Source organism: Dermochelys coriacea, chromosome 6 (assembly GCF_009764565.3).
Source record: "Dermochelys coriacea isolate rDerCor1 chromosome 6, rDerCor1.pri.v4, whole genome shotgun sequence".
NCBI lineage: Eukaryota > Metazoa > Chordata > Testudines > Dermochelyidae > Dermochelys > Dermochelys coriacea.
Genome location: NC_050073.1, coordinates 112,655,528 through 112,677,774, shown reverse-complemented (window position 1 = coordinate 112,677,774; position 22,247 = coordinate 112,655,528). Strand labels below are relative to the sequence as shown.

At 42.5% G+C, this 22,247-nt stretch overlaps 1 protein-coding gene across 2 annotated transcripts in view; it reads left to right on the top strand.

Annotated features, from left to right (window-relative positions):
- The window catches only part of NUDT14 (nudix hydrolase 14), a 101,002-nt gene extending 82,568 nt beyond the window's left edge, over positions 1-18,434 (top strand). For both annotated transcript variants that reach the window (XM_038407990.2, XM_038407992.2), the window contains one exon: positions 16,858-18,434. In XM_038407990.2, coding sequence (XP_038263918.1) covers positions 16,858-17,098 — 241 coding nt within the window. In that variant the 3' untranslated portion in view covers positions 17,099-18,434. The remainder of the gene's footprint in view (positions 1-16,857) is intronic.
- Positions 18,435-22,247: the final 3,813 nt, after the last annotated feature.

Sequence of the window (22,247 nt, the reverse complement as noted above, 5' to 3'; positions counted from 1 at the left end):
ACTCATTTACTAAGTTTTGAGTGCTTGGCTTTGCAACTTAAAAATGTTGTTTTAACTTGGTGTTTTTGTGTATCATTATTTATAGCTCCATCATTGTGGTAGGCACTTTAGAGGCGTGTAAGAGAATAAGACCTGTATTCCATTGGATGCAGCAGAAAGTATGATGATCATCTTATAAAAGAAATAACAGTTTTTCTGTGTCCTATAAGTGACCAGGTCTTTCGTTTTCCCTTTTATTAGATGGTGACAAGTTTCCTCCCGGTCCCCAGATGGGTGGCTATGGTCTCAAATTTGAACTTGTATGAAGTTCACCTGTGAACTAGCTTTTTAGGCTGCAACACCCTCAGTGCCATGCTCAAGGCTTGTTTTATTGTACTACTGAAGAAAAAATTAATGGAATTTTTCTTCCTGATTGCAAGGTATCTATTAACTTCTAGCATTCCCAGGAGTTTTAACATTTTAAAAGTCTTCACCAAGAATATTTGTAGAGTGCTTTTTAGATTTTAATAATTCAGCAGAGCAAGATAAAAATTACTGGTGGTTGTTCTTCGAGTGCTTGCTCATGTCCATTCCATCGTAGGTGTGCGTATACACCGCGTGCACAGTCACTGGAGATTTTTCCCTCAGTGGTATCCGTCAGGCTGTCTCTAGCATCCTATATTGCTACATGCTCATGCGCTGGTATAAGGGGCCCAGCTGGCCCCACACCCTCTCAGTTCCTTCTTGCAGTCCGTGATGATCACTGGAAATCTTCTCTTGCTTTGGCAAGGTGTTCATCAGTGGCTCTTATTATTCCCTCCTTTCTTTCTTTTCAAGTTTTCTTGCCTTCTGTTTATTTTTTTAGTAGTTGTGTAAATAGTTGGACCCTCACATTTGTTTAGAGGGCATCGTCTGCCCTGAGGCCTGGCATGCCCTGCTCTCCGGGCTTCAAAGCCAATGCCTCCTGCGGCAAGTCCATGCCGGTGAGTGACCAACACTCCAGCTGTCCTGAAGTGTCTGGAGGAAGCTCATGTGTGAGAGCATTGCCAGATCGACCACCAGTTCAAGCCTTGAACAGTGAAGGACAGTGAGGCTAGGCTAAGGTCCATCCTGATGGAATCTGCAGTCAGACCATCGTCGGAGCCAAGCCAGTCAGATTCTTCACCGAGTACCTTGGCATTGGTGCGGAGTGCTCCTCCAGCAGCATGGGTCTCTTGGCACCATTCCCCTTCACCGGTGCTGAGCAACAAGTACGAAAAGCAGCAGTTCAAGAGGGGAATTCCCTGGAATTGAGGAAGGACAAGCATGGGGAGTGAAGCAGGGTGAGACCTGAGTCGGGCCACTTCTCTGCCCCTGCCCCACAAGCGTCAACTCTGACCTGCTCACAGGTGCCATTAATCTGGTGCAGGACCAACTGCTGGCACCAGTGGGATCATGGTGCCGTCCACGCCAGAGGCATTTGCCATGGTCAGGAATCTGATGGCACTCCTGGTACTGCTGACCCCAGCAGGGCAAGGTCCCGCACCAGTGAGGATGGGAAGCAGAAGGGAGCATGTTGCCCTGAGATCCTATCCAGCACCGGGTCCTCCAGAGGGAAACCGACCCTGCTGATGTCAGCAAAGGCTTCCCCATTCTGGCACCATTCCCTGGACCCTCGACACCAGCCAGTGGAATTAAGGGGTACTACCTCCCCATGGTAATAGAATCATAGAATATCAGGGTTGGAAGGGACCTCAGGAGGTCATCTAGTCCAACCCCCTGCTCGTAGCAGGACCAATCCCCAACTAAATCATCCCAGCCAGGGCTTTGTCAAGCCTGACCTTGAAAATCTCTAAGGAAGGAGATTCCACCACCTCCCTAGGTAACACTTCCAGTGCTTCACCACCCTCCTAGTGAAAAAGTGTTTTCCAACATTCAACCTAAACCTCCCCCACTGCAACTTGAGACCATTACTCCTTGTTCTGTCATCTGGTACCACTGAGAACAGTCTAGATCCATCCTCTTTGGAACCCCCCTTCAGGTAGTTGAAAGCAGTTATCAAATCCCCACTCATTCTTCACTTCTGGAGACTAAACAATCCCAGTTTCCTCAGCCTCTCCTCATAAGTCATGTGCTCCAGCCCCCTTATCATTTTTGTTGCCCTCCACTGGACTCTTTCCAATTTTTCCACATCTTTCTTGTAGTGTGGGGCCCAAAACTGGACACAGTACTCCAGATGAGGCCTCACCAATGTCGAATAGAGGGGAATGATCACATCCCTCAATCTGCTGGCAATGCCCCTACTTATACAGTCCAAAATGCCGTTAGCCTTCTTGGCAACAAAGGCACACTGTTGACTCATATCCAGCTTCTCATCCACTGTAATCCCCAAGTCCTTTTCTGCAGAACTGCTGACTAGCCATTCGGTCCCTAGTCTTTAGCTGTGCATGGGATTCTTCTGTCCTAAGTGCAGGACTCTGCACTTGTCCTTGTTGAACCTTATCAGATTTCTTTTGGCCCAATCCTCTAATTTGTATAGGTCCCTCTGTATCCTATCCCTACCCTCCAGTGTATCTACCACTCCTCCCAGTTTAGTGTCATCTGTAAACTTGCTGAGGGTGGAGTCCATGTCATTCTCCAGATCATTAATGATCCCCAGGTCCCCACAACCTGACTTGTCATTGGAGTCAGAGATGGAGTCATGTATCCAGCCATGGGCCTGATACCGGTACCCATAAGAACATAAAAATGGCCATGCTAGGTCAGACCAAAGATCCATGTAGCCCAGTATCCAGTCTTCCAACAGTGGCCAATGCCAGGTGCTCCAGGCCTACATTCTGTCACATCCTGGTGTGGGTACTCCTCCAGGTGCTTGGCCCAGTGGACTGTAGCCTATGCAGGTCCAGTGGCCTTTTTGGAATCTGTGGGGCTTTCCTCCAGTACTGGGACCAACTTCCAGCCATTCATACGCGATGGTGTCTGAGAGAAAGGCTCCTCCACCACACCATCCAACACCTGACCCTGACTCTAGTACTGAACCCAGTACCAATACTCAGGACTTGGGGCTACGTGACGTGGGCGGTGCAGAAGAAGAGGAGGAAGACCCCCTTTGCAGGCCTCCTCCTCCTGAGATGAAGCTATGTGGAGGTTGAGGAGCTTGGTGACTTTAGTGCTTATCAGGAGCTATGGAAAAGGGTGGCATCTAACCTAGGGCTGGAAGTGAAGGTGCTTAAAGAATCCTCTCTCAGCCTGATCAACATCTTGGCTGCAGCAATCCTGTCAAAGGTGGCCCTACCCCTCAATTAGGCTGTTATGTGTCCAGGCAGATCCCTATGTCAGATGCCATCCTCTCTGCCCCACACTTCAAAAAGACCAGAGAAAAAGTATTTTGTCCCACCAAAGGGTATGAGTACCCATATTCCCATCCGCCTCCCAGGTCCCTTGTTGTCTCAGTGGCCAATGAAAGAGACAGGCAAGGGCTGCAGGGCGCGACCCTCAAAGCGAAGGACACAAAGAAGCTTGATCTATTTGGTAGAAAGTTATTCTACTGGTGGGTTGCAGCTCTGCATCTCCAACCAGCAGGCCTTGCGTGGGAGGTATGATTATAATATTTGGGACTCTATGTCAAAATTCAAGAATTCACTGCCCCAGGAGTCCAGACAGGAATTCTCCGCTCTGGTGGAGGAAGGAAGACTATGGCAGGGCCTTTCTCCAGGTTGCTCTGGATGCAACTGATATAGTTGCTAGAATAATGGCATTTGTGGTAGTCATGCAAAGGTGCTGTTGGCTCCGATTCGCAGGACTACCACCAGCGGTTCAGCAGTCCATTCAGGACTTTCTGTTTAAGGGAACTTCCCTCTTCTCCAAACAGATGGAAGCAAACCTCCATCACCTGAAGGATTCTAGCGCCACCCTCAAGTCCCTGGGCCTCTGTGCCCTGGTTCCTTGAGGAAGCACTTCACACCTCAACAACCAGTCTGCTTCTCAGCTCTGCCACCACGCCAAGACCTGTTTAAGAAACAAAGCAGGGGTTATAAATGCAGGCAACTGCTCTCTTCTGCCTCAGCCTCTCTACTGGACTTGCACAGATATCCGGGAGGCCCCAAGCGGAACTTTTGAAGGGAGCTATATCAGTTCCCATACCAGATCCTGATCCCCTTTTGTTTTCAGACTGACTCTCATACTTCAGCCCAGTATTGTCCCTCATCACCTCAGACCATTGGGTGCTGAGTACAGTGGAGGAAGGTTACATCTTTCAGTTTTCTTCACCTGCCCTCCCCCCCATCCCCATCCCTCTTCAGGGACCCTTCTCATGAGCAACTTCTAGTCCAGGAGGTGCAAGCCCTCCTTTGGATAGGGGCTGTGAAGGAGGTGCATCAGAACTTGAGAGGGAAAGAGTTTTACTCCCGTTATTTCCTAATCCTGAAGGCCAAAGGGGTCTCTGACCCCTCTTGCATTTTGCATTGCCTCAGTTATCTCAAGAAGCTGACATTCCGCATGGTCTCCCTGGCTTCCATTATTCCCTGCCTGGATCCAGGGGACAGTTGTGCCTCCCTCGACTTGAAAGAGGCTTATTTCCACATCTCCATTTTCTGGGGCCACAGAAGGTTCCTCAGGTTCCTAGTGAAGCAGGCACACTCTAATTCACTGTCTTCCCCTTCGGCCTGTCAACAAAATGCATGGCAGTGGTGGTGGCCTTCCTCAGAAGGCGCTGGGTATGAGTCTACTTTTACCTCGATGACTGGCTGATCAAGGGCTGGTCCAAGCCTAGGTAAGAGCCAGCATCAGTCTGTTACAAGCTACCTTCTGAGGCCTTGGCCTATTAATAATTGAGCAGAAGTCAACTCTTATTCCTGTCCAGAGGATAGATTTTTATCAGTGTGGTGCTTTATCACACCTGGGCCAGAGCCTTCCTGCCATTGGCTTGCTTCCAGACAATGTTGGCTCTGATATATCGAGTCAAGACCCACCCCGTTACAACAGCCTGTTTCTGCCTCAAACTTTTAGGTCACATGGCGGCATGCACTTACATGGTGCAGCATGCGAGATTGCACCTCAGATCCTTTCAAGCTTGGCTGACCTCAGTGTACTCAGTGAACCGTCACCATTTGTCACTCCCCGATCTGACAGAATGTAAGCCAGTTGGTGGGATCAGACATTCCATTTATCACTCCCAAGACATCAGTATTCCTAATTTCGGATGCATCCAATCTAGGTTGGGGAGTTTACCTGGAGCACCTCAGGACTCAAGGCTGTGGTCCCAGGAGGAGCTCTCCTTGCACATAAACGTCAGAGAGCTCAGAGCGGTCCACCTAGCATGCCATGTGTTTCTACCCCAGATTGAAGGCAAGGTTGTGCGAGAATTTATGGACAACATGGCAGCCATGTTTTACATCAACAGTCAGGGAGGAGCACACTCATCCATCCTGCGTCAAGAGGTCATTTGCTTGTGGGATTGCTGCACAAAGCACCCCATCTACCTTGAAGCTTCTCATCTTTCGGGAGCTTGGAACATTTTGGCAGATCATCTCCACAGATCTTTCTCTTCTCACATGAGTGGTCCCTTCATAATATAACCAGGTCTATCTTCCAAAAGTGGGGGTGTCCCCTTGTAGACCGCAGAACAGGAAATGTCAGCAGTTTTGCTCGCTACGCGGTTGCAGCCTGGGCTCACTCAACAGATGCCTTCCTACTCCCACAGGCAAAGTACCTGTTATACACGTTTCCCCCCAATTCCTCTTGTGCACAAGGTCCTACTGAAAGTCAAGCAAGACAAAGCAAAGATTATTCTTATAGCCCCTGCATGGCTGAATCAACACTGATTCGGCCTGTTATTGGACCTATTAGTAGCGATCCTGTTGCCACTCCCTCCCCTCCCGGACCTGATCTTGCAAGATCATGGCTGATTCCTCCACCTGAACCTCAAGGCCCTCCACCTGACTGTGTGGAAGCTCCATGATTAAATCTGGCAGAGCTGGCCTGTTCAGAACAAGTCTGCCAGGTCTTGCTAGGTAGTAGGAAACCTACTAGAGCTACTTACATTGCCAAGTGGAAGTGTTTCTCTGTAAGGTCATCCAAAAAAGGCCTCTCACCGACTCTGTCACCTCTCCAGTCTGTGCTGGACTACTTACTCCATCTGAAACAATAGGGCCTAGCCAATTCATGGATCAAGGTGCACCTAGTGGCAATCTCAGTCTTCTACCCTCTGGTGGATGGTAGGTCAGTCTTTTCACACTAAATGTCAATTTGCTTCCTCAAGGACTTAGAGAGACTTTACCCTCAAATTTATGAACCCATTCCCCCATGGGACCTAAACCTGGTCCAGTCAAGGCTCATGGGTCCTCCCTTTGACCCACTGGCATCATGCCGTCTGTCGTCTCTCTCTCGGAAGGTCACCTTTCTGGTAGCGATTACCTCGGCCAGGAGGGTCTCAGAAGTTTAGGCCTTTATATCAGAATCCCCATACATAATGTTCTTTAAGGACCAGGTACAAGTTTGCTCCCACCCCATGTTCCTCCCAAATGTGAACATTTACAGTAAATAGAAGAACAGGAGTACTTGTGGCACCTTAGAGACTAGCAAATTTATTAGTGTATAAGCTTTCGTGGGCTACTCTGAAACCAGTAAATTGAAGGAGTAAAGGAAAGAACATAGCTCTTATCCTATGGAGCTAGTATTGTGCATTGTAGTATTTTCAAAGGCATTATTCCTTCTACATAGTAACCTATGAATACAATCCATTTTTACCTTACTGCATTGTGGTGAATAGCTATGGTACAATAAAATGTATTATGATTAGAAAGATCACCTGCTAGTGCACCTGTTTGTGGATGGTACTGTGTAATATAATTTTGTGTTAATTGCATCTATTCTTTCCTGCACCTGCTACTGATAACATTAGAACTGTATAAAGATCTTAAGACATTACAGTGGAAAACTGCACTAGATTTGGAATGCAGTAGAAAGGCTATTGAGATACTGTATTTGCTTGTAAACATGACAGTATGTATTCTCTACATACCAGATTCTGCATCCAAATAAAAGTTGCATTTTATAAATAGATAAGTTCCACATAGAGAACTTCACCTTAATTATGTACATTTAAAGTACAAAGAAGTCAGTTTGTGCCAGCTTCAAATGTGAACATGTAGCACTTTGAATGATTGTAAAATTAAAATGAATCACTGTTTAAGAAAAAGTTAGTAGTTCGGCTTTTATATACTGCATACCAGATTTATGAATGAAATTGTATTCGGAATTTCATCATTGCTAACAAAGCCAGTTTACATTTATTGTGCAGTACTGCAAATTCCTCAACAGGGAAAGTTTAAAATTATGACTAAATTATAATGATTAGATATTTATATATATTCCATTAAAAATGTTAATGCAATAAGTCTGCATATGCCTAAAAGTCAGGAAATGTGAAAGTTAACTGTGAACACACATCCTGAATTCTGACCCCATGTATATATGTATCATGATAAGCTGTTCGGAGCAGAGAGTTACTCTTACTATGTGTGAGTACAGCACCTAGAACAACTGGGCCCAATCTTAGTTACAGCCTCCAAGCACTATGTTAAAAAAAAATTTTAAAGGTGATCATATACTATTTCCCTAGTTATAGAGTATAATAAAAGACACTTATTTAATATAGGCGTAATTATTTAAAAAACAAAAGTCACAAAATGAAAAGTCCCAGTTCTCAGAGAAACACTGACAGCCCCAATACCCATCATGTATATTTTATGGAATTACTTTAACAACCTAAAAAGAAAAGGAGTACTTGTGGCACCTTAGAGACTAACAAATTTATTAGAGCATAAGCTTTCATGAGCTACAGCTCACTTCATCGGATGCATCCGATGAAGTGAGCTGTAGCTCACGAAAGCTTATGCTCTAATAAATTTTAGTCTCTAAGGTGCCACAAGTACTCCTTTTCTTTTTGCGAATACAGACTAACACGGCTGCTACTCTGAAACCTTTAACAACCTAAATATTCAGGACTCAATTGTGGCATTGCCACAGACCTTAAGCAAGGGGCAGCATGACATTGCACTGCTCCAAGAGAAGACTAGATTTGCAATATGCCTACTGTGTTCCCTGTTGCTCTGAGAGGGAAGTATACGTAACACTCTCTAGCTATGGCTCCACACATTCCCCACCCTCGCAGCGCACTCATGCCTGCGTGTGGGGAGAATGAACTGGATTTGCAGAGGCTTCCTCTCCCCCTGTGCTGTTCCCTATAGTATGGGTAACCCACAGATGGGTATAAGAGGGTGCCTTGCGTACCTTTATTTACCTGCAGGCTGTAGAGGCCAGGCCATTATTTGACCCAAGTATGCTAATGTTCACACTTAAAATGCAGGTTTGGAATAGAAAATACAACATTTTTGCCGTGTGTCAAAGTACATTACTGTGAAAACCACAACTTTTTTCATTTCCTGACTTGAAAGAGTTTGCATTAAGAACTTTAATTTTACCACAAGTAACATAGGTTTCTGTATTTTAATTTTCTCTGAAACAAAACAGGAAAAATTTGGGGCTAGTGGACTTGAAGATCTTACAAGCTCTTTGTCTGGAAATTATTGGGTTTTATGTAATTTATGATTAGGGATATGGAATAGCTTCCATATGAGGAGAGATTAATAAGACTGGGATTTTTCGTCTTGGAAAGGAGACAACTAAAGGGGGGGAATATGATAGAGATCTATTAAAATCATGACTGGTGTGGAGAAAGTAAATAACGAAGTGCTATTTACTCCTCATAACACAAGAACTAGGGGTCACCAAATGAAATTAATAGGCAGCAGGTTTAAAACAAAAAAAAAAAAAAAGGAATTCACACAATGCACAATCTGTGAAACTCTTTTGCAGAGAATGCTGTGAAGGCCAAGGCTAACACGGATCAAAAAAGAACTAGATATATTCATGGATAGGTCATCAACGGCTATTGGCCAGGATGGGCAGGGATGGTGTCAATAGCCTCTGTTTGCCAGAAGCTAGGAATGGGCGACAGGACATGGATCACTTGATTATTAGTTATTCTGTTTGTTCCCTTTGAAGCACCTGGCATTGGCTACTGTCAGGAGACAGGATACTGGCCTAGGTGGACCTTTGGTCTAACCCAGAATGGCCACTTTTATGTTCTTATGTGCTTTTCAAGTACTAGTGACTTGATGACCAACAGAGCTTGTAAGCCCCATAACATTCAGTTGCAATGATTATAAACTCTATAGGAGAAATGCATCCCTCATCAAAAGTGGATGCAGCTCCCATTGACGTCCAAGAGCTCCATCCACTTATGTCTTTGCTGACATACGGTCTTTGCTGAATTTATCCCTCAGTGATACGTGAGTGGGTTTTTCAAAGGATCATAAGGGATTTAGGCACCCAAATTCCACTGAAGTTCACTGAGTGCTGGATGCCTAATTCACTTTGGCTCCTTTGAAAAGTATAGATGAAACTATTAGATGTCAACATGCTAATAAGAAGCATTAGACAAGATGTGGCTGAAATATAGCCAAAATTACTTTTCTAAGATCTGCTGGCATGGTTGGCTCTAGCATCTGGTGATTGCTGTTTCTTCTCAGAACTGGGAAGTTTATGAAAGCATTGTGGATAAGTTTTTTCCTTGATTTCCAAAAGAGGTGGTAGAATTAGTGAAGAATAACCTAGAAAGTGTCTCCATGCAGAGTAGAAATAAAACAAGTGGAAAGTGACATATTGCATAATAAGATTTAAAAACTCAAGAAAATGACGGCTCTAACTTACGCTACGTTAACACTTATGGTCACATGTAGAGGTCAGACACTGAATACCCAGCTAGCAAAGGTATAAATAGCAGTATAGACAGTGAGAGGCGGTCTAGGTGAGTACAGGCTCTACACGCCTGAACCTCCAAGGTTTATACCCTACACGGCTCTACATGCCTAAGCAGTGCCTCCCACATCTACACTGTTATTTTTAGCAGTGCAGTGTCTTGCTGCCACCCTGCTGCTGTAGCCTTTACCCGTCCTCTCCCCCAGTGAAAGGCTCCAGCAGTGGGGAAAGGCTCTGGCAAGCGGAGGCAGCCGGGAAAGGCTCCAGCAGCAGGACACACCGCAGCGATAAATGTAGCTACAGCTTGCCTTTCACTACAGCACGTACCTCCTGTACCCCATATGCCACTGTAAATGTAGACACAACCTAAAAGGAATGTATGAAAACGTGAAAGTTCCTTTTCAACCATCTCTTTATCCAGAGCTGTTCACTTACTTAGATGGTTAAGAAAAAGCCCGTGAAGGGTTGCTTGGATTTCCCAGGGTTCTTGTGAACTGGTATACACAACCTATGTACATAGTGTCATTACTACATATAAGTATCCACACTGGTTGTCCAAAAAAAAGGATTATATCTGTGTACATAGCGCTCATTTTAAGGGACTGCATTCTTTTTAGTCCTAGTCTCTCACATTCTGCACACATTTGGTGTCATATCACTTTTATTGTAAAAAATTAAGATTGGAATAAAGAATTATGAAATTGAAGTTAGAGTAATTTACACAAAAAGAACAAATCCTGCACCATTATAAGTTTCCTGCATTCATAATTTTTGTATCCCCCTCACTTTGCACTTGTCTCACATTGTATAGCATGTTACAGGTTTCAGAGTAGCAGCCGTGTTAGTCTGTATTCGCAAAAAGAAAAGGAGTACTTGTGGCACCTTAGAGACTAACAAATTTATTAGAGCATAAGCTTTCGTGAGCTACAGCTCACTTCATCGGATGCATTTGGTGGAAAAAACAGAGAAGAGATTTATATACACACACACAGAGAACATGAAACAATGGGTTTATCATACACACTGTAAGGAGAGTGATGACTTAAGATAAGCCATCACCAACAGCAGGGGGGGGAAAGGAGGAAAACCTTTCATGGTGACAAGCAGGTAGGCTAATTCCAGCAGTTAACAAGAATATCAGAGGAACAGTGGGGGGTGGGGTGGGAGGGAGAAATACCATGGGGAAATAGTTTTACTTTGTGTAATGACTCATCCATTCCCAGTCTCTATTCAAGCCTAAATTAATTGTATCCAGTTTGCAAATTAATTCCAATTCAGCAGTCTCTCGTTGGAGTCTGTTTTTGAAGCTTTTTTTGTTGAAGAATAGCCACTCTTAGGTCTGTGATCGAGTGACCAGAGAGATTGAAGTGTTCTCCAACTGGTTTTTGAATGTTATAATTCTTGACGTCTGATTTGTGTCCATTCATTCTCTGCTTGTCACCATGAAAGGTTTTCCTCCTTTTCCCCCCCCCTGCTGTTGGTGATGGCTTATCTTAAGTGATCACTCTCCTTACAGTGTGTATGATAAACCCATTGTTTCATGTTCTCTGTGTGTGTGTATATAAATCTCTCCTCTGTTTTTTCCACCAAATGCATCCGATGAAGTGAGCTGTAGCTCACGAAAGCTTATGCTCTAATAAATTTGTTAGTCTCTAAGGTGCCACAAGTACTCCTTTTCTTATAGCATGTTAGTGCTTGGCAAGTTAAGATATATGCTTGTGTGTGTCATAAATACAGTTTTTTATCTCTGTTCTTAGGAGGCTCACTGTGTGATCATGGGGAAAACAATTTTTTTATTTGAAATTATAGGAAATGGCTAAGACTAAAACAATGTGTAGACAGTATACAGAGCAGGAAGGTGGTAGACGTCACTGAAATAAAAATATCAAAGAGAATAAAGGCACACCAAAATTCTTGGAATATTTTGTATAGGAAGTGCAAACAACCATGCAAGAGGATAACAGGAAAGTATTAATGACTGAAGTTTGATATTACTAGAAACCTAAAGAAGTCTTTCCTTATTTCCTTATTTACTGCCCTCAAAAAAACAAAAAAAAACAAACAACTGCTGAAGGTCACATCCCTGAGACTAATATACATTTTCAAAGGGGAATGTTAAAATGCTTTATGACTTCATTGGAGCAGAAAAGGCAGTTAAAACTGCTTCAAAATAACAGGTCCAAGTGAGTTGCATTTAGGAATTCTGTAGGAAATAGCAAGGCAAATAAAACATTTTTGGTGGCCATTTTTTGATAGTTCTCTAAGGAAAGGGAGAGTACAAGAGGATGCAAGACAGGTTGGAAATATTGTAAAAGATGGCAGTGGTCAATATTCAGGAATATCTGTTTTAGTAAAGGGCAGTCAGCATAGATCCATGAGAAGAAGATGACAGTTAACTGAATCAGAAGATACTAAAGCCAAATCATCTAGACCGGTAGTCCCCAAACTGTGGAGCACTCCCCACTTAGAGGGGCAGAGAGGAATGTTTGAGGGGCAGGACCCAGGCCAGCCCCCATTGGGGGATGGGGAGGAAGCGCCACCCAGCCCAGGTCTGGCCCCAGCCACAGCTCCACTCCGCCCTCAGCCCAGCTTCTACCCCAGCCTCAGCTCCACTCCTCCCCCTGCTCCACCCCAGTCCAGTTCTGCCCTCATTCCCTCTCTGCGTCCAGGCCAACTCTGCTTTTAGCCCAAGCTCCTCTGCTGAGCCAACTGTGTGCAGTGATGGGAGCAGGGGGAGGGGAAGAAGACGTGGACAGATTCCATTAATGGTAAGGAAGGGCGGGCAAGAAAAGTTTGCGCACCACTGATCTAGACAAAAATAGCAAGTGGGAAAATACTGGAAATAGATCCTTTTTGTGCAGCAAAATATATTGCTTTCTCTTTTGATCTCTTCCTGAAGTAGATGACCTTTTTTTGAAACCAAAGTGAGACAGATCTATAGTTTAACAATGAAAGCATTAGGCATAACCTAGTCAATTTGTTATACAGAAGATAATGTAATGTTATACAAAGTGAGCAAAGTTAGCCAGTTTAAGATTGAGAAGTGCTGTTGAATTAGAATATAAATAGATTTACAAATATAAAGTCTTAGAGAGAGGAGTAAAATAAACTGCAGTGAAAAGCATTTATCAGACCCTTTGTTCTTGTATATTGCTTATTTGGAGGCAGATATTTATTTTAAAACTGTCTTAAATGGAATGGAGAGAATACAAATAAAAGAACAAACAAAATGAACCTGTGGCCATATCCTACCACAATTTTTTTTTTTAATCCCAAATGTTCCATTGATTTCAGTGGCAAGCTCTGTGCATAGATAGATGGCAAGATATGACCCAAACTGCGTGCAATTCCAGGTACTATAGTATAGAAGAGATATGAGATCCAGGCCAAACATCATTTAAAAACATTTTAAGTTTGAGAATAACAGCCAGTCTTGATATGTTGAGTAAGAAATGCATCCGATGAAGTGAGCTGTAGCTCACGAAAGCTTATGCTCAAATAAATTTGTTTGTCTCTAAGGTGCCACAAGTACTCCTTTTCTTTTTGCGAATACAGACTAACATGGCTGCTACTCTGAAACATGTAAGTAATTAATATCCAGAAGTGAAATCAATAAGCTGTTTGAGATCCTGAGGCAAGAAACTGAATCTCTCATGATGCTGTGACTCAGGAAACAATTTACTTTTATGCTACAGAAAAGATACATGGTGGGAGAACTCGGTGATTTCCACAGCTGCAGCTATTTCAAAAGTAAAAGGTCATGGGTAGCATAGGAAGAGATTACCCTGTAAATAATTAAGGCAGAGAGTTTGTATGGAAGGGTCTTTTACATAAGGATTATATGTTTTTAAACTTGGTGGATTGCAGACTGATCCTTTGCATAATATCAACTGACTAGGTTACATCTAATGTTTTAATTGTCTAATTACAGATCTGCACCAATTTGGTTTCTTGAAAAAGGTCATGAACTTCAGAAACAGGTTAAAAGGGAAGGGGATATGTTTTAATACTCAAAACTGTTTTTCCCACTTGTTGTTTTTTGGATGAAATATAATATGATACAAATTGCTAGAATTGGTCCTAAAAAGAATTTGTGTAAATCAAGTTGAGGTGAGAGCAAATCAAGATCAGAAGGTGAGATAGCCATCAGCAATATTTTATTATTATTTATTTATTCATTTATTATTAAACACCTATGTAGTTCTGTAATTTACCATGGCACATACAGAGATTAACAAGGGATGTTCCCTGACTTGAAGATTTTACAGGCTAAATTAATCCAACATTTATTTTCATTTCTTTAGGTTTCTACTTAAAAATACCAAATCCCAGGCTCTGTGTGCTTTTGTAATTTTTAAAAACACAATTCCTCAAAAAAAAATTGATGAAGAACAAATCCTACCCTATATAAAGAACAGCAAGAAAAAAAGAATATCCCCACCTCTTCTAGACTGTGAAAAACACAGTGCCCCTCATACAAACAATACAGAGATAACAAATAGAAAGGGATAGGAAAATGATGGCCAAGAATTAAAATAAATGTTATATAAAAACAATGTAATATTTCATGGCAAATAAGTCTTTTAAGTTACAATTGTGTTAAACAGACTGAGGCAGGACTGGGAAAAATTGATAGCACTCAGGGTGGAGCTCAGTGGTGGAAAGCAAGCCAAGGCATAGTTTGACTTCTATATTTGGGGAGACAGCTCCAGTCAGGCCAGTGGGGCTGTGCATGGGGGTTGCAAATTCCATGCTTGCCCGAGGCTTGCAGTTGGGGGTGGGGGGGCAACAACCCTCTTACTTTCCCTCCCAAAGCTACACCTATGAAACAAGGTGAATAAACTGGAGCCAGCTCAGTTGTTTACAGAACAACTTGGACTCCTCCTAGGATTTAAATGGCTTTCCTGTGGTGGATTCTGAAATAACCCTGTTTGTTCTTAATCGGTGATTCATCTCCTGTGTTGCTTTTTAGTACCATGCATTATTGCTTATTAGTACCAAGAAAATATATAGAAGTGTGTCATTGTCATTACAGCAGAGAGAACACTCATAGCATATTAGCATAAAAAATGACATTCCAACTTTAGAAAACCGGGTGCTGGTAGCAACTTCATGAAAAATGGGTCTACCTTACTTTTATAATGAGATTAGAATGATTAAACCAGCATGGTGGGCCCAGTGTGTAAATCCTGCTGCTTTCAAAGACTGCATTTCTATTGTATCTTCTGCCAGCTGGATCGTCACTTGCAACTGAGAAGAGTGGCAGCATGCCTGATGGGGTTATTCTTCCGAGCAGCTTCCCATTAGAGAAGGGGAAAGGGTGCAAAGGGCAGGGGGGAGTCCAGAGAAGGCATTTGATCTTGTGCCAGTGGTGCATCAAGTCTGTGAATCGTTGTCGGTGCTGGATAGTGTTTTTATTGACAAGCCTGCAGTGATAGCCACCATAATAGGATACAAACGCTGAGGACAGTGGCTGCAAAAACCAGGTCATTGGGGACAGTAAATAGTAATTCAGTTTTACTGAGAAAGCAGGTCACATCCTTCAGCAAGAGGGAGGAGAGAAAGGGGGAAGCCCATTAGCCTGTTCTCTTGCTACCTCCCACTAGGTCACATTATCTTTGGCGAAGGAATGTATCGGAAGAATAGTACAATCACAGAGAAAGCAGAGAATAGATAGAATACATACATAGTACCCTTCATCCTAGTCTCTTGTAAGCTCTTCACAAAGATAAGTAAGTTTCATTGTCCACTTTGTACAGATGCAGAAACTGAGGCCCAGACAGTTGAAGTGCCTTGGCCAAGGTCATGCAGTACATCAGTGGGAGAGTTAGGAAGAGAATGCAGCTTGCTGACTCCCAATTCTGTTTTCAGAAAGAAACAAGATTGTGGCTATTGATATAGCAACAAACTGACTAATTAATATTCGATGTCCAGCCAAAATAAATAGATTTGTTTTAGAAGATTGAAAGAATACAGCCTGAATTCCTGCTGGGGATATGATTTACCTTGGATTAACTGGGAGATTTAGTTATCTAGAGATTGAGTAAAAAGGGTTTATATGCTATACGATTTTTATTTTATTAGAAACTATGTATATTGAATAAATAATTTTTAATCTACTAAAAATCTTTGAATCCTATGTATAGTAATATTGAGATTAATTCTTCAGCATTCATGGCCTGATCTAGAGCTTCAGTGGGTTTTGGATCAGCCCCCAATATGCCTTAAAAATCATCTGTTAAAACAGGAAATGCAGAAGTTGCAATTGCAATGTGACTATTTTCCTGGAAGGACCAAGTGAGTGGATTAGGTACTTATCTCTTATTTTTAAAACATCTAAATGAAATAGTTCTTAAGGAATAGAGGATTAACAAATAAGAAGTATAACACACAGCAAGTGGTCTATCTGAAGAAAGATTGCATAATCTAAGATATCCTAAAGTAAATCCATAATAACAAATTTAGCTGAGAGGCTGAATTACTTCAGATGCATTCATTCTTAAGGTGGCCCATTTGGGTCAAGGCAAAAGAGCTAGGCGGGGAGGAAAAAAGAATCTCACGCTGCCACTCCATTCTTGCACCTATCCAGTATGTGAATAGAGGTCTCCAGCTGTGAATAGACCTAATCTTCTTAAGCATCAGAAATCCAAAATTTCTTATAAAAATAAGCAAACAAATGTAACATTCAAATACCCTGGGGAGCTTCACCCTATTGTTTGCAGGTTTCTATAGACCAGGGCCCAAACCAACTCCCACTGAAGTCAATTGAAGAATCTTCCATTTGTTAGCTCAATTATTCCATCTCCTTTCAAAATAAACATTCATTGCAGCACAGAATGTAGTTGTAGATATATCTGTGCTAAAATGGAACTGAACTCAATTTTAGTTAACTTTTTATGAATAAAAAGAGATTCTACATTGTCATTTTGAATACTTAAAATTCATTAATAATGAGTTCTTTTTGTTTTGGTATTGCTCAGGGGCACTAATTGAAGACCAGGGCCCCAGTTTCCTAGGTACAAAATAACATTTTTCTTAAATAAATGTGAAGTTTTTTCTCTTCTATTTGTTTTCCAGGTCCGGAGTTGGTGTGACAGGTTCTAAGCAAACCTTATTTTATGCAGAGGTAACAGATCAGATGAAAACTGGAGAAGGAGGAGGCCAGCCTGAAGAGGGAGAGCTGATTGAAGTTGTAGAAGTACCTTTACAGGACTCCATGAAATTTGCTTTTGATGAGCATTTCCCTAAGACAATGGGCGTTATCTTCAGCTTCATGTGGTTCCAAAGCAATGTTGCCCTGGGGCCACTGAAAAAATAAAAATGAGCACTATGATTTTCTAACTTGACAAATGCCTTCCTCTTTGTTCTGTGGATCACTGAGATATGGGTAAGGAAGCAGGAGGGGGAGATGTATACAAAAAAATTGATCATAGAATCTCTCTAGATTTTAAAATTAAAATGTAGCGTGAAATCCTGGCCCCCATGAAATCCATCGCAAAACTCCCATTGACTTAGTGGGGCTGGGATTTCACCTTTAGTGTCTCAGGGTCAAATCTTGATCCCCTGTACAAAGCATAGTAAATATGTTTTGTGCAAAGGATCTCTGTTTTGGTGGAAATCCTTTACCACTATCCCTCAAAGCCACAAGCAACTGTGTAGTTGCTACTGCAGTCTGAGCTATAGTACTGATGGCTGCTTTTCCACTGTAGTATTTGCTGCTGTCCCTACAAACAGGGTTTTGGCCAGTAGACCTAGGTAATCAGAGACATACCTGCCCACATTCCCAACCCTCTGTACATACTGCCACGGTGAGAACTGCTCCCTCGGGCACAGGCACAAATTGGAAGAAACGTTATATATTTCTAAATATGGTGATGTTTTATTTCATGTGCGTGCACAAAGTGAGACATTTGCAAATGACCCTAATGATGATCATTTTCAAATCTGATGATGGACCAACTGATGATGGACAACTGAAAGAGAGTCTGTTTTACGACACTGTAACTGTAATCAGGTTTCAGAGTGGTAGCCATTCTTCTCACTGTAATGCTGTGCATCAGTGATAATGCGAGTATGAATTAAATATCTAAAAGTGTGTGAGTTGACATTGGTACAAATGCTTCCTTGTTTGTTTTAGGGATAATCACTGGATTACTTAGGGTCAAATTTTACCCTTATATGCTCAATTCCCATTGAAGTCAGTGGGAGCTGTGTGCATGTATCCTCTCTCTTAATACAGATAGATATGATTATAAAATATCTGTTCTATCATAGATCTGACATAGGCCAGTTGTCATGTAAATCTGCTAAGTGCATGAATGGAAGAGAATCAAAGCTTGCCCCTTGATTGTGCATCAATTTTTGTTGTTCACTCTGTTAACATTAATTACCATAGCAATATTATGTGTGCTAGTGGACAAGAAGGGAATGACATTCTGTGAAGACTTGCAGTAGGATGTGCAGCCTTCTGCACATAAGTTAACTCATTCAAATGCACTGCAGACTAGTAGTGAGTAATTGTACCCAGTGACTGATGTGAAGTTAGGTGGTGGTACTAGTTTCATTCTAAATAGATGTCTAAATCACAGAAGTTACCACTGATGTTGGTATTTACTGGCAGCATTGCTGGATGTCATAGAAGAGAGCTTAAGTATTGAAAGGTCATGGAAAAAGAATTATCCAATTGTGCCTAGAGGTAAGTCTAACCTTCTCATTAGGGTGAAAGCACATTTGTTTTGTTGCTGCTTGTGTTGTAGCTGTTCTGTGGATCAACAGAGGACTTGGGTTCCTGGAGTTGTCATGAGCACTAGATTCACTTTGTCTGCCTTTCATATTTTAAATTGTAAGCTCTTCAGGGCATTCATCCTCCTCCTATGAATCTGTACAACCCGTAGCACAATTGGACTTGGTCTCAGTTGAGGCAACTAGATACTACTGTAATACAAATAATAAATAATTATTGTACCTGCTATAGATTTTAATGCCTTTTTTACAGACTGCTGTCACCACAATGTGTATTTGATTCCTTCAAAGTTATTACACAATAGCCTGTCAATCTGTACAATGTGGAGCAAATACTACTAATAAATAAATATATTGTGACAGGGTTGGGCCAGATGGCTACAGGAGAGTGATCGAAGGCAGATATATTAGCCCTAGGTTAAGTAGATCCCTTTTCCCTGGGTAAGGTAACAGGGAAAGTTCAGGTTTCAGAGTAGCAGCCGTGTTATTCTGTATTTGAAAAAGAAAAGGAGTACTTGTGGCACCTTTAGAGACTAACAAATTTATTTGAGCATAAGCTTTCGTGAGCTACAGCTCATAATGCATCCGATGAGGGAAAGTTCCAGAACAATCAGGAACCTTCTAGAAACAATTAAGACAGACAGGCTGATTAGAACACCTGCAGCCAATCAAGAAGCTGTTAGAATCAATTAAGGCAGGCTAATCAGGGCACCTGGGTTTAAAAAGGAGCTCACTTCAGTTTGTGGTGCACATGTGAGGAGCTGGGAGCAAGAGGCACTAGGAGCTGAGAGTGAGCATGCGGACTGCTGGAGGACTGAGGAGTACAAGCATTATAAGACACCAGGAGGAAGGTCCTATGGTGAGGATAAAGAAGGTGTTGGGAGGAGGCCATGGGGCAGTAGCCCAGGGAGTTGTAGCTGTTGCACAGCTGTTCCAGGAGGCACTCTAGACAGCTGCATTCCACAGGGCCCTGGGCTGAAACCTGGAGTAGAGGGCGGGCCTGGGCTCCCCCCAAACCTCCCAACTCCTGGTCAGACACAGGAGAAATTGACCTGGACTGTGGGTTCACAAAAATGGCCAAACTGAGAGCTGCCGTGAATCTCCGAGGCGAGCAAATCCGCTAATAGGTGCAAGACCCACCAAGGTAGAGGAGGAATGTTGTCACAATATATACAACTGAAAATACTCTTGTAAAAAGTATGTGCAAAATGTCAAAAGGGCCTCTTTTACAGCATACAGTGGCCTGCAAAATATTTTAACAGACAAAAATGCAAGCACAAGGATGTAAGAGACTGAAACTGTACAAAAGCACTTTTATTAACTTTATGCACAGACAAAATATTTTTTCTAAACCTTCTCTCAAAAATGTTTAATCCAAGGTGGATTAGCCTGTTTTCCAAGCATCAGATGACAGCAATTTCTGTGGCCAAATTACAACCCCCTGAAAAACATGGTTTAGAACCATATCCAATTCCCAATGAAATCAGTGGCATCCTTTCTTTTGACTTCAAAAAGTATTGGATCTGGGCCTTCTAACAGAAATGCTGACACAGCCTTAGCTATAACACCACTCATTGCCACCGTTATAATACTATTTCTACACTACTTGCCATATACCCACGTGGCAATCAGAGTACTTGGGCTTTGATCTCCTAGCCAAGTCTCTCAGTCTTCGTTGCTGGGCTGCAGTTTCACATCAGATTCTGCTCTGACCCAAGGGGCGAACAGCTGCTTTCTACTGACTTTCTACTGACATTCTGCTGACTCTCCTTCCTTGTTCACCTTATTGGATCAATTCTGGGAGTGTTGTTTTTTGCGAAGACCACAGCAAAAGGATGTGCACTGTTTTGATCATTGATAACGTTACCATATGAACTCAGGCTGTGAAAGATGCATAGAGCTTCTTGAATTGTAGCCTCAAGTGATTTATTGGTTAATGTGATTGCTCAGGAAACTGAACTTGCATATTAAGGACTTTTCTAAAGAGACTATTACATGAAAATGGAAAAAGAAAAGTCAACAAACGAAAGACTATAAAGAATCTAGAGTGGCCATGAATCCAGAGGCTATACGTTTTATGCAAATTAATAGTTTCTGCACGAAAGTAAAGATACTGTAAAGCATCTTGGCAAGCAGCTGTTCATTGTATCCACATGAAAGTGAACGTGTTTACTAAAGTTTTCTCTCAACTTTAATAAATGTTGAATAATACCAGTCCTCTTTTCCCACTATTATGGAGTCCAACTCCTCTGAAATTGTATATTGGCAAAGGAACTGAGCGATGGTTGGGCCTGCTCCACCCTTCCCGCAGGTGAGGGGCATGAGGGCATTTAAATGCCAGGTACAGTGGATGCTGCTGGCCAAAAGAATCCAGTCTTGCGCACGAGGCATATGTGTACACCAACCAATACCGACAAATAAGTTTGATCAGATAACTCAGTCACTTTGGTGATGGTTGCACGGCAAGTCTTAGGCTTAACATACACTTATAGTAATTGGACTTGTTACTGAATATATATGTTGCATCAAATTGTTGAGAGAGTTGCTTTTCATAACTAAAGCTTTCACCTACTTTAATAAAATAGCTATAAAATTCTTCCATTACGTTTGCATGTCCCCAGTGTTGGGACAAATTCAAAATTATAAAGTTTTCTTAGTGATTGTCCACATCGATTTCATTTTTGGTGAACATGTGCATACATGGGAGATTGGGTTATTGTGACCAGGAGTATTTGTTGGGGCTGCCTCTGCACCCTAGATGCCCTCATGGCCCCTTCACCTGAGGGCATAAAGGGCGGAGGGGATGGGCCATCCCTCAGTTCCTTCTGGCCACCCGTGGCAGCAAGACCTTTTTAGTGGCCATTTTCCCAGCTCAAAAGATAGGGGTGATTCAGGCCCTCACCTTGGGTCCCCTTATGTAGTGTTTCATAAGGACACAGTCACTCTAAGACCTCATTCCAAGTGCACGCTCAAAGTTGTTTCAGAATTCCATCTGAATCAATTTATTCATCCCCCAATATTCTTCCCCACACCTCACTCAACCTCAGGGAAACTACACTTGATATAGAACCGGCAATGTCTTTTTACATTGTGCCCTTTGCAGAGAGAATTTGGGGGCAAATAGATTATCTAAGTGGGTCTCCAACTGCATAACATGCTATGGATCTAGCCAAGTTAGATCCATATAGGCACATTAGAGCTCATTCCACTATAAAGAAGGTCTCCATTTCTGAATTCTCTATGGCAGCTACGTGCAGCTCACTCCATGCCTTCACAAGACACTGCTCTTTGGTAGAGGCTTCCAGATTGGATGTCATTTAGTCATTATTTGAGTAGGACTCCTACCACTCTCCTCCAAACAAACTAACAGCTTATTCCCCACTAAGAGTGGAATCCATATGGACAATCACTCGAAGAAAGAACGAACAGTTAGTTACCCCACAGCAACTGATTCTTCAAGATGTCCATGTGGATTTCATGACCCGTTCTCTCTTCTTTTATGGAGTCCAACTCCTCTGGAATTGTATATTGGCAAAGGAACTGAGCGATGGTTGGGCCTGCTCCACCTTTCCCTCAGATGAGGGGCATGAGGACATCTAAAGGGCAGGTACAGTGGACACTGCTGGCCAAAAGAATCCAGTCTTGCGCACGTGAGGCATATGTGTACACCAAGAATGGAATCCATTTGGACAACACATCTCAAAGAACCACAGCTACTGTAAGTA